General features: G+C 39.2%; 1 protein-coding gene across 11 annotated transcripts in view; it reads right to left on the bottom strand.

The window, feature by feature from the left end:
* LOC102917890 (cation channel sperm-associated auxiliary subunit beta-like) overlaps positions 1-15,519 on the bottom strand; it is a 189,370-nt gene that overhangs the window by 39,488 nt on the left and 134,363 nt on the right. For all 11 annotated transcript variants that reach the window (XM_076551253.1, XM_076551255.1, XM_076551254.1 and 8 more), the window contains 2 exons: positions 14,692-14,846; positions 507-700 (listed from right to left, as the gene is read on the bottom strand). In XM_076551253.1, coding sequence (XP_076407368.1) covers positions 507-700; positions 14,692-14,846 — 349 coding nt within the window. The remainder of the gene's footprint in view (positions 1-506; positions 701-14,691; positions 14,847-15,519) is intronic.

Consider the following 15,519-nt stretch of genomic DNA (forward strand, 5'->3'; position numbering starts at 1 on the left):
GAGAACAAGGGAATCCATGGCTGATACGTAGAACTGAATGGTATTGTAAAATAAAATAAAAGGAAAAAAGTTTTTTAAAAATGCATTCCAAATGTATTTTTAGTTGACAGAAAAATCCTATTTTCTCTTACTTCTTCTGATCACTATTTAGGATAAAATAAGTCTCACGGTAATAAATAATACACACTACTTCTGAGGACATAGTAGTGAAGTTGTAGGTATGTTTTATTATATTATGAACAACTAATCCTGCAACCTAAGTATCTGGAAACTATGGTTAATTGCCAGTTGAACTAGAATTTGAGAGTAAGGATAGTACTGTAGTGGTAGAGTACTTGCCTAGTATATTCAAGGCTTTAGGTTCAATATTCAGATACACACACACACACACACACACACACACACACACACACACACGCACTAAAACATAAAGGAACATGAAGTCTTCTCAAAAGGTAACTTTATTTTTTGTAACCATCAGAGATAGATTATATTTTTATACTTACCTCTTGTTGTAATTTCAATGTGGTAGAAAATGTTTCCAGTATATGAAATTTTAAGAGAAGCATATACACAAGGACTGTCCTTAAAATTTTCTGCTCCAAAATGTTCTGTTATTTCTGTAAGAACCGAGGTATGAAATCCCAAAGGACCATTGGTATGTACTAGCAATTTTCTGATGTAAGCATTTCCATTTTTACTAAAAGCAAAATGACAAACATATAAAATGGATATCCCAGTGGCTTAAATAAGCAGGCATATTGACATATAGTTTACAAATAAAATATACCAATACTAGGATTGATGATAGGAATATACCAGCTAACAAATGAATATTTGGCAAACAGTTGTTCAAAGTTTCTAGATGTCAAGAAAATGGCCTATACAACATATGTTTTCATACTTAAAATGGGCAAAGATTATCTATCATCTATCCATCGATCTGTCTACTATCTAATTATCTATCTATCTATCTATCTATCTATCTATCTATCAATCAATCATCTATCTATCTACCATCTATGTACCTAACCATCTATGTACCATCTATCAAACATCTACCTATTTATCATCTATCATTATCTATCTATCATTATCTATCTATCTATCTATCTATCTATCTATCTATTTATCTATCTATCTATCTATTTATTATCTATCATCTGCATATCTATCTATCATCTCTTTTGTGTTGGAGATCAAACCTAGAACATCATGACTGTTAGGCCAATGCTATACCTCGGATCCACATCCCCAGCCTATAAATATCTTTAGCTGTCAGAGTTCCACAGAGATGATACTTGAATGGAAATAGCGGCACATTCACTACTGCTATGATTGTAAATTAAGACAAGTTTCCTAGAAACACTTTACATTTGACACTTTACATTTGAATAAAAAAATAAAAAATGAAGAGACATGACTGCTCCTGGGTATGGTGGAGGAGAATTATTGTAGTTAAGAGGGAGAGAATAATCAGAGGCATCTGGAAGGGTCCAGACTAAACATGGCCATGAAAAGAGAGAGTGGAGAGTGAGAAGAGAAGAAAGAGGGAGCAAACAGAGTAAGGTAGAGAGGTCTTATAATCACAACACTGAGGAGATGGGTTCAGACACACACACACACACACACACACACACACACACACACACACGCAGAAGAGAGAGAGGGGGAAGGGAGGGAGAGGAAGAGAGAGAGAGAGGAGGAGGTAGATATCAAGTAAGCACAGAAAGAGCAACACATCATACATCATCACAGGACTAGAAATTAAAATAACAAAACCTTAAACACTAATAATGTCAAATGTTGGTAAGGATGCATGAAAGGAATTCTAATTCATTGCTGGTGGGAATGCAGAAAGGTATGGTGAGCTAGGCAGTTTCTTTTAATTTCACACATATTCTTACCATATGCAATAGTCCTAGGTATTTACCTGAGTGAACTGAAAAGATATGTCAAAATCAAAGCCTGCATGTGATACTACTAGCATTTTGTTCATCAGGAGCAACTGGGATGTCTTTCAGTTGGTGAATAGGTTGGGGCTGGGGAAATGCTCAGCATTTAAGAACACCACCTGCTCTTCCACAGGACCTGGTTTGATTCCCAACACCCACATGGCAGCTCACAAACATCTGTACCTTCAGTTCCTGGAGACTGAATGACCTCTTCTGGCCTCCATGGGCACTGAATGCACATAGTGCACAAACAGATGCATGTATAGGTAAAAAAAAAAAATACATAAAGCAATAAAAATAAATTAAAACAATGGGTGAATGCTATATAACAGTTTCAAACACATAATGGAATACTAGTCATCACTAAATAATTATCAAGTCATTAGAAAGTAATAGGTATCTTTTAATTTTTTTGAAATTAAAATATAATGAAAACATTTCCCACTTTCTTTTCCTCCCTCCAACTCCTCTCACATTAGCTCCTCTCTCATCTTTCTCCCTTTCAAATTCATTACCTCTTTTCCTCTATTTGTTGTATATTTATAATCTGCTTAGTCCATTTAGTATGTACATGATGTCAAGGCTGACAACTTGGTATTGGATAACCAATTGAGGGGCACATGCCTTAGGAAGGTGATTTTCCCACTTCTCTAGTTGCCTCTAGTTCTTTATTTATTAGTGGGGCCCTATGATATTTCCCCTTCTATGTTAGCATGTTTAGTGATGGAATAACTGTTCAGGTCTTGTTTAAGCAGGGTAATAGGAATCTTACAGGCATATTTCAAGAGGAAGAAGCAAATCTCAAAGTGGTGTGTAATCCAATTATGTGGTATTCTAGAAATGGCAAAACTAAGGAGACAGAAACAACAACAAAGAAGTTCCCAGGAGCTGGGGAGGCAAGGGTTAATAGATGAGACACAGAGGAATTTTAGTACACCAAGACTGTTATGTATGTGCTATAATGCCGCCAGACATTTGTTCCAACACTGAGAATGGGTATCGAGAGTGAAGCCTGGAGGGGCATTGTGGTACATGCCTGTTACGTTGACACTCAGGAAAATGAGGCAGGAGGATTGAGGGTTTGAGGCCAGCTTTAGGGTACAGAGCAATTTCCTCTCTCTCAAAAAAAAAAAAAAAGTGAATACTGCCACAAATGATGAACTCTGATTCAAGTTAGGTCTGTATAAGTTATCAGTTGGAACAACTGTACAACTCTGGGGCCACGTGTGGACAGTATGCAAAACAAAATTGTGGTGGAGTCCATGAGAACTTTCGGTTCTTCTCAATTGCGTTGTAAAGCTCAAATAAATTAACAGAAACCATGTTTTTTTTTTTCTTTTGGTTTTTCGAGACAGGGTTTCTCTGTGTAGCTTTGCGCCTTTCCTGGGACTCACTTGGTAGTCCAGGCTGGCCTCAAATTCACCAGAGATCCGCCTGGCTCTGCCTCCCGAGTGCTGGGATTAAAGGTGTGCGCCACCACCACCCGGCTATCATTAATTTTTAAGAAGTTAAGCTCTTTGTGTCTGAAGTCAATGGCCAGGGCCAGCAGCCAACTCAATTACCAAAGCTGTCCTCCAACCTCTCTCATTTGGAGTCTCTAAGTGTCAAGAATTGCTTTAGGTGAGCACATTCTGTGTAGTTCAAGGGGAGGAGAAAAATAATTCTTTAAAGAAGAAAGAAAGGGGACTCGGGCAGTAAAGGATGGGCTTACATTTAGGGGTCAGTGTGTTCTGGAGGTAGAGTGGAATAACTATTGAGTGGGCCAATACTGGATAAAGTTGACTGTCAGCAGTGTGAATGGGTGCATTGGAGGCTCCCATCCAATAACTGCTCTATCTCTCTAGCTTTCTATCTTCTGCACCTCACATCAATGAAACTGCTTTCAGCCAGGTCACTCTACTCCAGAGTGTCTCCAAATCCAAAGTGATTTCTTGATCCTTATTTTAGCTACTCCAAGCACTGGAAAGCTATTGGAAGCATTTCTTGTTCTGGGTTTAGAGGCCTCCTTTTTCTAGGCTTTTCTACCCCTGACTGGTCATCTTCAGCCTTCACTCCAGGGGCCAATCTCTGTTCCTGGAATGCCTCTTCTGCATTTACATAATCTCCTGCAGTACAACTACCCATACATATGTGAACAACTGCCACATGCTGGGTATCTGATCTTTCCTGCACAACAAATTCATACATCCAATTGTCCATGTTGTCTTCGTCTCATCTTTTAAATACCCAACAGACATTTGGAACTGCATATGTCTAATGTGAAATTTACAGTTATCCTGCTGAATGTCCATGCTCTTCATCTCAGAAAATGACAATATTCACTTGAGCTGCAGACCAAACGCCTATACGACTATTTTTGAAAATGGACTTATTAGGATGCTTAGTGTGTGTGACTATGCCACCTGTGTGTGAATCTCAGAGGATAACTTTTTGAAATGGGTTCTCTCCATCCCTTGTGGGATGCAGAGATCAAGTGCAAGTCATTAGGCTTGTACAGCAAGTGTTTTACTGGCTGCTCCATCTTGTCTGCCACCTACATGGCTCTTGACTCCTCTTCTCATAACTACCATAGTCCATCAGGGCCTCCCTTCTTACAGACGCACCTGTTTCAGCACCATTAATTCTCTTTTCATAGGTCCTAAGGTGTCAGACACCTTTTACTCTTATCTTGTTTCATCCTTTCCATTACAGTCAGAGTGAATTTTCAAAAAATGTGAATGTTTCATTCTCCAACATAACATTGTACAATGGTTTCTGATGACATCCTCATGTAGCCTATACTATCTGTCTTAGTTTTGGTTTTTATTGCTGTGATAAAACACCCTGACCGAATAGCAAGTTGGAGAGAAAGGGGTTTGTTTGGCTTACACTTCCATATTGCTGTTCATCATTGGAGGAAGTCAGGATAGGATCTCAAATAGGGAAAGATCCTGGAGATGAGAGCTGATGCAGAGGTCATGGAGGGGTGCTGCTTACATGCTTGCTTCCCCTGGCTTGCTCAGCCTGCTTTCTTATAGAACTCAGGACCACCAGCCCAGGGATGGCACCACCTACAATGGGCTGGGCCCTGCCCTATCAATCACTAGTTGAGAAAATGCCTTACAGCATTAGACCTATATATGAAATATTTCTAAAAGGGCAAAAGTAAAAAATGTTCCTCCCCTCAAATGTATTCACAAGAATTGACTGTATAAGTAGTTTTATTCCCAGGACATAGAGTAAATTTCAATCAATTTCCAAAAGCAAACTTTCAAAGCACAGAAAATTACTATCCTAAGAATATTCTAGAAAACAATATTTATGAGGTTTTATAATTTTGTTAACAGACCATAAAATATTTCAAGGGCAAAAATATATGTGAAAAATTGTAACTTCATTTTTGAACACAGATCTAAAATTGTAAATGTTAGCAAACCAGTGTATGATAGATAACACAAAATGACCAAGATAACATTGTTACATCTATACTATAACTCATAACATTCATCAAAACTAAATGGGAAAATTGGGCAGATTAGCTTAACATATGCTTTAAAAAAATTAAAAACTCAAATATCCAAATCTTTGGCAATTGTGAGCTGCCTCCTGAATGACGTGGAACTAGTAACTAGACTCGGGCCTTCTGCAACAGCAGTGGGAGCTCTTAATTTCTGAGCCATCTCTCCAGCCTCATCTACCTCTTTGAAGGGGGAAGGGTCTCTCCATGAAAGTAGAGATTATAAATGGACTAGACTGATTGGCCAGTGAGCCTCTGCCTTCCAGAGCTGGGATCTCAGGTACACCATTCACATGACTGCTGGAGACCTAACCTCAGACCCTCATACTTGTTCAGCAAGTTTCTTACTCACTGATCCATCTCTCCAGCTACCAAATCACAAATCTCTTAACAAGAAAAAGCTTTTTAAAGGGTGAAAAACTGTAGAAAGATCACGTCATGGTGAAATGTTAAAACTATTCTTTTAAAAATCAGGAGCAACAAGGAAGCCAGATAGTTTCTTCTTAAGGTGCTTATTATTAGACCTGTAGACTATAATAGGAAAAATCTATAATATGCTAAGAATGTTAAGAAAGAAACAGAAATTATTTGCAAGTGATGTGATTATTTACTTAGAAGTATATCTATGCCTAATAGGAAAATCTAAAAGAATATGTAGAAAGGCACCAGAATTATTAAAAGAATTTAGCGAATACAAGATTATCATACAAAGGGATATGAAATTTTTGCTTTTATTTCAATTACAGGAAAAGAAAATATTAACTTGTCTCTTCCCTTATAGCCATTAGATAGACATACTTTGAAAATTATTTGTGCCCACCAAGACTCATGCTGAGACTTTATCCTCCACATAGCAGTGCTGTAGAGTGGAGTCCAGTGGAGATGGGATGGCTTTTCTTGTTGTAAACTTGACTACATCTGTAAGCAACTCAAACCCAAGTAGCTGTGTATACCAGTGGGGGATTTTTTCTTAACTAAATAATTTGAAGTGAGAAGACTCACTTTTAATCTGCATCTTTTGAGGTGGGAAGATACACTTTTAATCAGGGGTAAGACTTCTGGTTGCAGCCTTTAAAAACAACATGGAAGAAAAATATTTTAGCTTTTTGCCTGCTTGCTCTTGTTCTCATTGGCAAGTCCATTCCTTCCTGGCGTTAGAGCATACTTATTTGAAATTCTGGAATATACTGAAGACCAGCTGAGACATACAGCCTCGTGGGCTGAAACAACTATTGGATTATTGAAACTTCTATTAGTATATTGTGGGACTATCTGGACCACAGCCTATAAGACATTCTAATACCACCCTCACAGCCATTCTATAAGTCCTGTTTCTCTAGAGAACACTGACTAATACAGAAGGTATTTGCATCATGGGAGTAGAGCCCTATCTAAGGAATGGAATAGTTAGGAAGAGACATCAGGTTTCATTTTCTTAAACATCCAGTTGTCCTTCAATCTACCTTCCACCATCAAGTAAGGCCACTGTCCTGACCACAGTTAGACATCTTAACCTGGATATTCTAGTGGCTGAAATAAAAAACCCAGGTAAACCACCTTTCTCTATAAATCACCCAGTTTCAAGTGTTTTTCGTAGCAATAGAAAATGAACTAAGCCAGAACTAACCTGAAATACAGTGGGATTAGCAACTGGAAGGAAAGACCAAACACCATGGAAGAAGAGTATGGGGAAAGGAAACAGTACTGACCATGGCACAAGAAAGTAAGCATCAGCCTAAACTGTTACAAATGCCAAAGGCTGAGCCTAGACCCCATCCTTGGGCACCAGCCACTCTGGGGAAGGCCTGCCCAACTTGGCCCCAGGTTCTGGCCACTGGACAGGTTCCCTTCTAGCCCTACCGGGAAGGATCCCCTTCTCCAAGACCCCCAGTAGACACTGCAATCTCCAGGTGCTGACCCCAGGCCCATCTGTCCGAGCCACTTCCTGAGACTTAGAGACCGGCCCCCAGCTCCCATCCTGCCCAGGACTTCCCGTCTGGACAAGAGCTCCCATTCTGCCCCAGACTTCCCATTAGGACAAGAGAGCTCCCATCTGGACAAGAGAGAGAGACTTCCTGAATCTGTCTGCTCTGTCTGAACCAAGTGTGCTGATAAGATCAAGAACGAACCACAATGAGATGGGCAGACGTCAAGGCAGAAGTACATACAACAAAATGAAGAGCAATACAGCATCACCAGAACCTAGCCCTCCAAAAAACAGCTAGACCTGAACATCAAAAATTGGAAGAAGCAGAAGAAAACAGCCTTATGAATAACATCATGAAGAAGGTAGAGGCTTGTATAGAGGAAAAGACAAAAAAATGGGAAGAACGCTATAAAAAAAAAAAAACTAGAGGAAAGGACAAATAAAGTAGAAGAAAACAATAAAGTCCTGGAAGAAAACAATAAAGCACTGAAAGAAAATCATGAAAAAGCAATGAAACAAATGAAGGAACCAGTCCAAGACCTGAAAAGGGAAATAGAAAAAATGAAGACACTAACAGAGGGAATGCTGGAAATAGAAAATCTGAGAAAACCATCAGGAACTTCAGATGCAAGTATAACCAACAGAATGAAAGAGATAGAAGAGAGAATCTCTGGCATTGAAGATACGGTAGAAGAAATAGATTCATCAGTCAAAAAAAAAACAAACAAACAAACAAAACACTGAAGCCAACAAAGTCAAGACACAAAATATCCAAGAAATTTGGGACACCAGGAAAAGACCAACCCTACAAATAATAGAGATAGAAGAAGGAGAAGAATAACAACTCAAATGCACAGAAAATATATTCAACAAGATCATAGAAGAAAACTTTCCCAACTTAAAGAAGGAAATGCTTATGAAGATACAAGAAGCCTATAGAACACCAAACAGACTAGACCCCCAAAAAAAGTCCCCTCACCACATAATAATTAAACAACTGAATGTACAGAATAAAGAAAGAATATTAAGAGCAGCAAAGGAAAAAGGCCAAGTGACTTATAAAGGCAAACCCATCAGAATAACACCCGATTTCTCAATGGAGACTTCGAAAGCCAGAAGGACCTGGACAGATGTAATGCAGACACTAAGAGAAAATGGATGCCAGCCCAGAATAATATACCCAGCAAAACTTTCAATCATCATAGACAGAGTGAACAAGATATTCCAAGACAAAACCAGATTTAAAAAATAAAACCCAGTCCTACAAAAAGCATTGGAAGGAAAATTCTAACCTAAGGAAGTCATATATACCCTCGAAAACACAGGCAATAGATAAAGCCACAGCAGTAAACCCCAAAGAAGAGAAATACACACACACTACCACCAAAAAATAACAGGAATGAACAATCACTGGTCATAAATATCCCTTAATATCAATGGACTTAATTCGCCTATAAAAAGACATAGGCTTACAGAATAGATATGAAAGCAGGACCCATCTTTCTGCTGCATACAAGAAACACATCTCAAATTCAAAGATAGATACTACCTAAGAATAAAAGGCTGGGAAAAGACTTTCCAATCAAACAGTCTTAAGAAACAAGTGGGTGTAGTCATCCTGATCTCCAGCAAAATAGACTTCAAACTAAAATCAATCAAAAGAGATCAACAAGAGCATTACATACTCATCACAGGAATGATCCACCAAGATGAAGTTTCAATTCTGAACATTTATGCCCCAAATACAAGGGCACCCACATATGTAAAAGAAGCATTACTAAAGCTTAAACCACATATAAAACCCCACACATTAATAGTGGGAGACCTCAACACCCCACTTTCACCACTGGACAGATCTCCCAAATCGAAACTGAACAGAGAAATAAAGGACTTAACTGATGTCATGACTCAAATGGACCTAATAGGTATCTACAGAACATTCCATCCTAACAAAAAAGAATATACCTTCTTCTCAGCACCCCATGGAACCTTCTCTAAAATTGACCACATACTTGGCCACAAAGCAAATCTCAACAGATACAAAACAACTGGAATAACCTCCTGTGTTGTATCAGACAACCATGATTTAAAGTAAGATTTCAACAACAAAAGCTACAGAAAACCTACAATCTCATGGAAACTGAATAATGCTCAACTGAATCACCAATGGGTTAAGGAAGAAATAAAGAAAGAAATTAAAGACTTCCTAGAGATCAGTGAAAATGAAGACACCACATATCCAAATTTATGGGACACGATGAAAGTTGTGCTAAGAGGGCAATTCATAGCACTAAATGCCCACATAAAGAAGTTGGAGAAATCTCACATTAGTGACTTAACAGCACACCTAAAAGCACTAGAACAAGAAGAAGCAAAGTATTCCAGGAAGAATAGACGCCAGGAAGTTATCAAAGTGAGAGGTGAAATCAATAAAATAGAAACAAAGAGAACAATACAAAAAATTAATGAAACCAAGAGTTGGTTCTTTGAGAAAATCAACAATATAGACAAGCCCTTGTCCAAACTAACCAAAAGACAGAGAGAGAGAATACAAATCAACAAAATCAGAAATGAAAAGGGGGACATAACAACAGACATTGAGGAAATCCAGAGAATTATAAGGTCATACTTCAAAAACCTCTACTCCACAAAACTGTAAAATCTAAAAGAAATGGATAATTTTCTGGATAGGTACAACATACCTAAGGTAAATCAAGACCAGATAAACTATTTAAATAGTCCAATAACCCCTAAGGAAATAGAAACAGTCATTAAAAGTCTCCCAACCAAAAAAAGCCCAGGACCAGATGGTTTCAACACAGAATTCTACCAGATCTTCAAAGAAGAGTTAATACTCTCTCTCTAAATTGTTCCACACAATAGAAACAGAAGGAAGATTACCAAACTCCTTCCATGAGGCTACAATTACCTTGATTCCTAAACCAAACAAGGATACAACAAAGAGAGCTACAGACTGATCTCCCTCATGAACATTGATGCAAAAATACTCAATAAAATACTGGCAAACAGACTCCAAGAACACATCAAAACAATTATCCAACATGATCAAGTAGGCTTCATGCCAGGGATGCAAGGATGGTTCAACATACGAAAATCCATCAATGTAATACATCACATAAACAAACTCAAAGAAAAAAACCACATGATCATTTCACTAGATGCAGAAAAGGCATTTGACAAAATCTAACACCCCTTCATGATAAAGGTCTTGGAGCGATCAAGAATACAGGGAACATACCTAAACATAATAAAGGCAATTTACAACAAGTCAACTGCCAACATCAAATTAAATGGAGAGAAACTGAAAGCAATTCCACTAAAATCAGGAACGAGGCAAGGCTGTCCGCTCTCCCCATACTTATTCAATATAGTACTTGAAGTTCTAGCCAGAGCAATAAGAAAACATAAGGAGATTAAAGGGATACAAATTGGAAAGGAAGAAGTGAAGTCAAGCTTTCCCTATTTGCAGATGACATGATACTATACTTGAAGGACCCCAAAGATTCCACCAAGGAACTGATACAGCTTATAAACACCTTCAGCAACATAGCAGGATACAAGATCAACTCAAAAAAAAAAAATCAGTAGCCCTTCTATATACAATTGACAAAGAAGTTGAGAAGGAAATCAGAGATACATCACCCTTTACAATAGCCACAAAAGACATAAAATATCTTGGGGTAACACTAACCAAGCAAGTGAAGGACTTATATGACAAGAACTTCAAGTCCCTGAAAAAAGAAGTTGAAGAAGATATCAGAAAATGGAAAGATCTCACATGCTCATAGATAGGCAGGACTAACATAGTAAAAATGGCAATTCTACCAAAAGTAATCTACAGATTCAATGCAATCCCCATCAAAATACCAACACAATTCTTCACAGACCTGGAAAGAATAATACTCAACTTCATATGGAAAAACAAAAAACCCAGGATAGCCAAAAGAATCCTGTACAATAAAACAACCTCTGTAGTCATCACGATCCCTGACTTCAAGCTCTACTATAGAGCTACAGTAATAAAAACAGCTTGGTATTGGCATAAAAACTGACACGTGGACCAATGAAATCGAATTGAAGACCCTGACATTAATCTGCACACCTATGAACATATAATTTTTGACAAAGAAGCCAAAAGTGTACAATGGAAAAAAGAAAGCATCTTCAACAAATGGTGCTGGCATAACTGGATATCAACGTGTAGAAGGCTGCAAATAGATCCATATCTGTCACCGTGTACAAAACTTAAGTCCAAGTGGATCAAGGACCTCAACATAAATCCAGCTACTCTGAACCTGCTAGAAGAGAAAATAGAAAGTAGTCTTGAACGCATTGGCATAGGAGATCACTTCCTAAATATAACACCAGTAGCACAGACACTGAGAGAAACAATCGATCAATGGGACCTCTTGAAACTGAGAATCTTTTGTAGAGCAAAGGATACAGTCAACAAGGCAAAGTGACAGCCTACAGAATGGGAAAAGTCTTCACCAACCCCACATCTGACAGAGGATTGATATCCAGAATATATAAGGAACTCAAGAAATTAGACATCAAAATGCCCAACAGTCCAATTAAGAAATGGGCTATAGAACTAAACAGAGAATTCTCAACAGAGGAAACTCAAATGGCTGAAAGACATTTAAGGAATTGCTCAACTTCCCTAATCATCAGGGAAATGCAAATCAAAACAACTCTGAGATACCACCTTACACCTGTCAGAATGGCTAAGATAAAAAACACTGAAGACACCTTATGCTGGAGAGGGTATGGAACTAGGGGAACTCTCCTCCACTGATGGTGGGAATGCAAGCTTGTACAACCACTTTGGAAATCAATATGGCGCTTTCTTAGAAAATTGGGAATCAATCTCCCCCAAGATCCAGCTATACCACTCCTGGGCATATACCCAAGAAATGCTCAATCATACCACAAGAGCACTTGCTCAGCTATGTTCATATCATATTGTTTGTAATAGCTAAAACCTGGAAACAACCTAGATGCCCTTCAACTGAAGAATGGATAAATAAAATGTGGCACATATACACAATGGAATACTACTCAGCAGAGAAAAACAATGACATCATAAGGTTTACAGGCAAATGGATGGATCTAGAAAAAATCATCCTGAGTGAGGTAACCCAGACTCAGAAAAACAAACATGGTATGTACTCACGCAAAGGAGGATACTAGATGTGAAACAAGGATGACTAGACTGCTACTCACATCACCAGGGAGGCTACCTGGAAAACAGGACCCCAAGAAAGACACGGGGATCACCCAATAACGGAGAAATGGATGAGATCTACATGAACAGCCTGGACATGAGTGGGGGTAAAGAAGGGCGAGGGTCAAGGGAAAGAGAGGTAGGGGGAGCCGGATATCCTAGCTGGATCAAGAACAGAGAGGGAGAATAAGGAATAGACCATGGTAAATTAAGACCACATGAGAATAGGAAGAAGCAAAGTGCATGAGAGGCTCACAGAAATCCACAGATACCCCCACAATAGACTGCTGGCAATGGCCAAGAGACAGCCCAACTGACCTACTCTGGTGATGGGATGGCCAAACACCCTAATTGTCGTGCTAGAAACCCCATCCAATGACTGAGGGATCTGGATGCAGAGATCCATGGCTAGGCCCCAGGTGGAGCTCCGGGAGTCTAATTAGCAAGAAAGAAGAGGGTTTACATGAGCAAGAGTTGTTGAAACCAAGGTTGGATAAAGCACAGGGACAAATAGCCAAACGAATGGAAACACATGAACTATGAACCAATGGCTGAGGGGCCCCCAACTGGATCAGGCCCTCTGAATAGGTGAGACAGTTGATTGGCTTGATCTCTTTGGGAGGCATCCAGGCAGTGGGACCGGGTCCTGTGCTCATTGCATGAGTTGGCTGTTTGAAACCTGGGGCTTATGCAGTGACACTTGGCTCAGTCTGAGAGGAGGGGACTGGACCTGCCTCAACTGAGTTTACCAGATTGATCTCAGTGCTCGGGGGAGGCTTTGCCCTGGAGGAGGTGGGAATGGAGAGTGGGCGGGGGGGGGGGGGGGGGGGGGGGGGGGGGGGAGGAGAGGGGGAGGAGGGGAGAGAACAAGGGAATCCGTGGCTGATATGTAGAACTGAATTGTATTGTAAAATATAATAAAATAAAGAAAGAAAAAAACTAGAAAAAAATGCCAAAGGCCAAGTCTTTGCCAACATGTGAGTCTGGAAAGGCTAGAGCACTTGGGCAAAGGGACTTCGTACTCAGTGAGAGCTCCATGGGTTTCTTTTGGAGGTTCATGACAAAGACTGGGGTAAGAGAGTGACTAGAGACACTGGCTGCACAGTCAACCTGGGGAGAATCAGAGAACAGGAAGAAGCAGGCCACTGCATCACCTGATTCTCTGAACTTTATTTCATGGAAAGCAAAACCAGTAATCCACAGAATATTGAGTATCAGAAACTTGCACACAGGCTTCAAAAAGTCAGTCAGTGCTGTCTGAGGATTCTCACTCTCCAACTCTGCCTTCCTCCTCCCCCTGCCCTTCTTCCCTAGGAAGAGGAAGCTGTAAGTGATGGTGTAAGAAAATGAAGACAGTTTTCTGGAGTGCAAAGGCTAGTACACTTTACAGAAGAGGGAAGTGAAACACAATTCTTGACCCACTAAAGAGTATCAGGAATGTGTCTCAATTCTAAATTTCTAAGGGAATTGAGTAGAACTAGCTGCCAGCAAGATGGCTCAGTAGTTGAATCTCTGTGGGTTGTCTTCTGATTCCACATGTGGTACACAGAAAGAGAGAGAGAGAGAGAGAGAGAGAGAGAGAGAGAGAGAGAGAGAGAGAGAGAGAGAGAGAGAGAGAGAATAAAAATTTCAAAATAAAAGAAAAAAAATTAAATGGAATGATTAAGGCTCTTGAGAAAGATAAATAAATTCTACTCACAAACTAATTACAGACATAAAGCAGAATTTAGTTGCTTCAAGATATAATTTCTGTTAAGAGACTTTTTTCTCCCTTATGGAAACCTGACAAACTGAATCTCATAGTCACACAGATAATCAAAAGCCAAGGAAATCCAGTAAGAGGCAGATGCATGGATATCTCAGGGAGTTCAGGCCAGCTTGTTCAACATAGAAAGTTCTAGGTCAGCAAAGACTATATAGTGAGAATCTGTCATAAAATGTATTTTGTCATGAAAGATATATAAAAAATTAATTAAAATAAAAAAATCCTCAAAACAGTTGGTTAAAGTGTTGGATCTGAAAGCCAGTATGTATTCTAAGTAAGTGTGAACAAATCATCAATTACCTGTAGTTTATCACTTTCCCAATGTGAATATTTTTGAACTTCCTTTTGTATAGCTTGCTGTTAGGTTCACTCAGCGGTACATATGCAAAGAAAATCATTTCATTGGGGGAGAGAAACTGTGGAGCTAGTGCAGTATCAAATCCCAAATCAGGTGGCTGAAATTGGAGAAAAGGAAATATTGTATGTTGAATATCTTATGCTTCAATTATAATGCAATTCAAACAGCAAACTTGTTTCCCATTCATATCAAAACAATTCTGCTTTGCTTATTGGTTGAAGCAATATACCTATATGCTCTTTGGATATCTTTGAATATTTATATATGTGAAAGGGAAAACTCAGTTTTCTGCAGTGGAGGAAAAGGAAGTCTGATAATTAAGACACAGTTTGAAGTTCTTGTGCCCTTTGTAGGAGGCTGAGGTGATGAGTTTGGAGATGCAGATTTTAGATTTGGGTCACCATCCTAAACACAGAAGATCTTGTCATAATGGGGTTCTTCCTGGGAGTTTTTACTGGGTCCAATAAAGGGCCTCTCCTTTGAGCACTGCTGCTCTGAGTCTCAAGGTCTGTACCTTGAGCCTCCTGGTTCTGGTCTCTGCTAGTATATCCTACTCCTTGGACTTTCATAACTTACAGACTCCCTTAAGGCAACATTTTCCTAGATTTCTGACATCTAATTCTTTCATCCTGAACTGTCCAGTTCCAGGATGTTTTAGTCAATGAAAATAGAGATGAATACTAGCTTCAAAATGGTTGTTGGAGTTGATCCTGTTGCTTAGGAGACAAAGAGTGTGTGTGTGTGTGTGTGTGTGTGTGTGTGTGTGTGTG

This window comes from Peromyscus maniculatus, chromosome 14, assembly GCF_049852395.1.
Source record: "Peromyscus maniculatus bairdii isolate BWxNUB_F1_BW_parent chromosome 14, HU_Pman_BW_mat_3.1, whole genome shotgun sequence".
In the NCBI taxonomy this organism is placed as follows: Eukaryota; Metazoa; Chordata; class Mammalia; order Rodentia; family Cricetidae; genus Peromyscus; species Peromyscus maniculatus.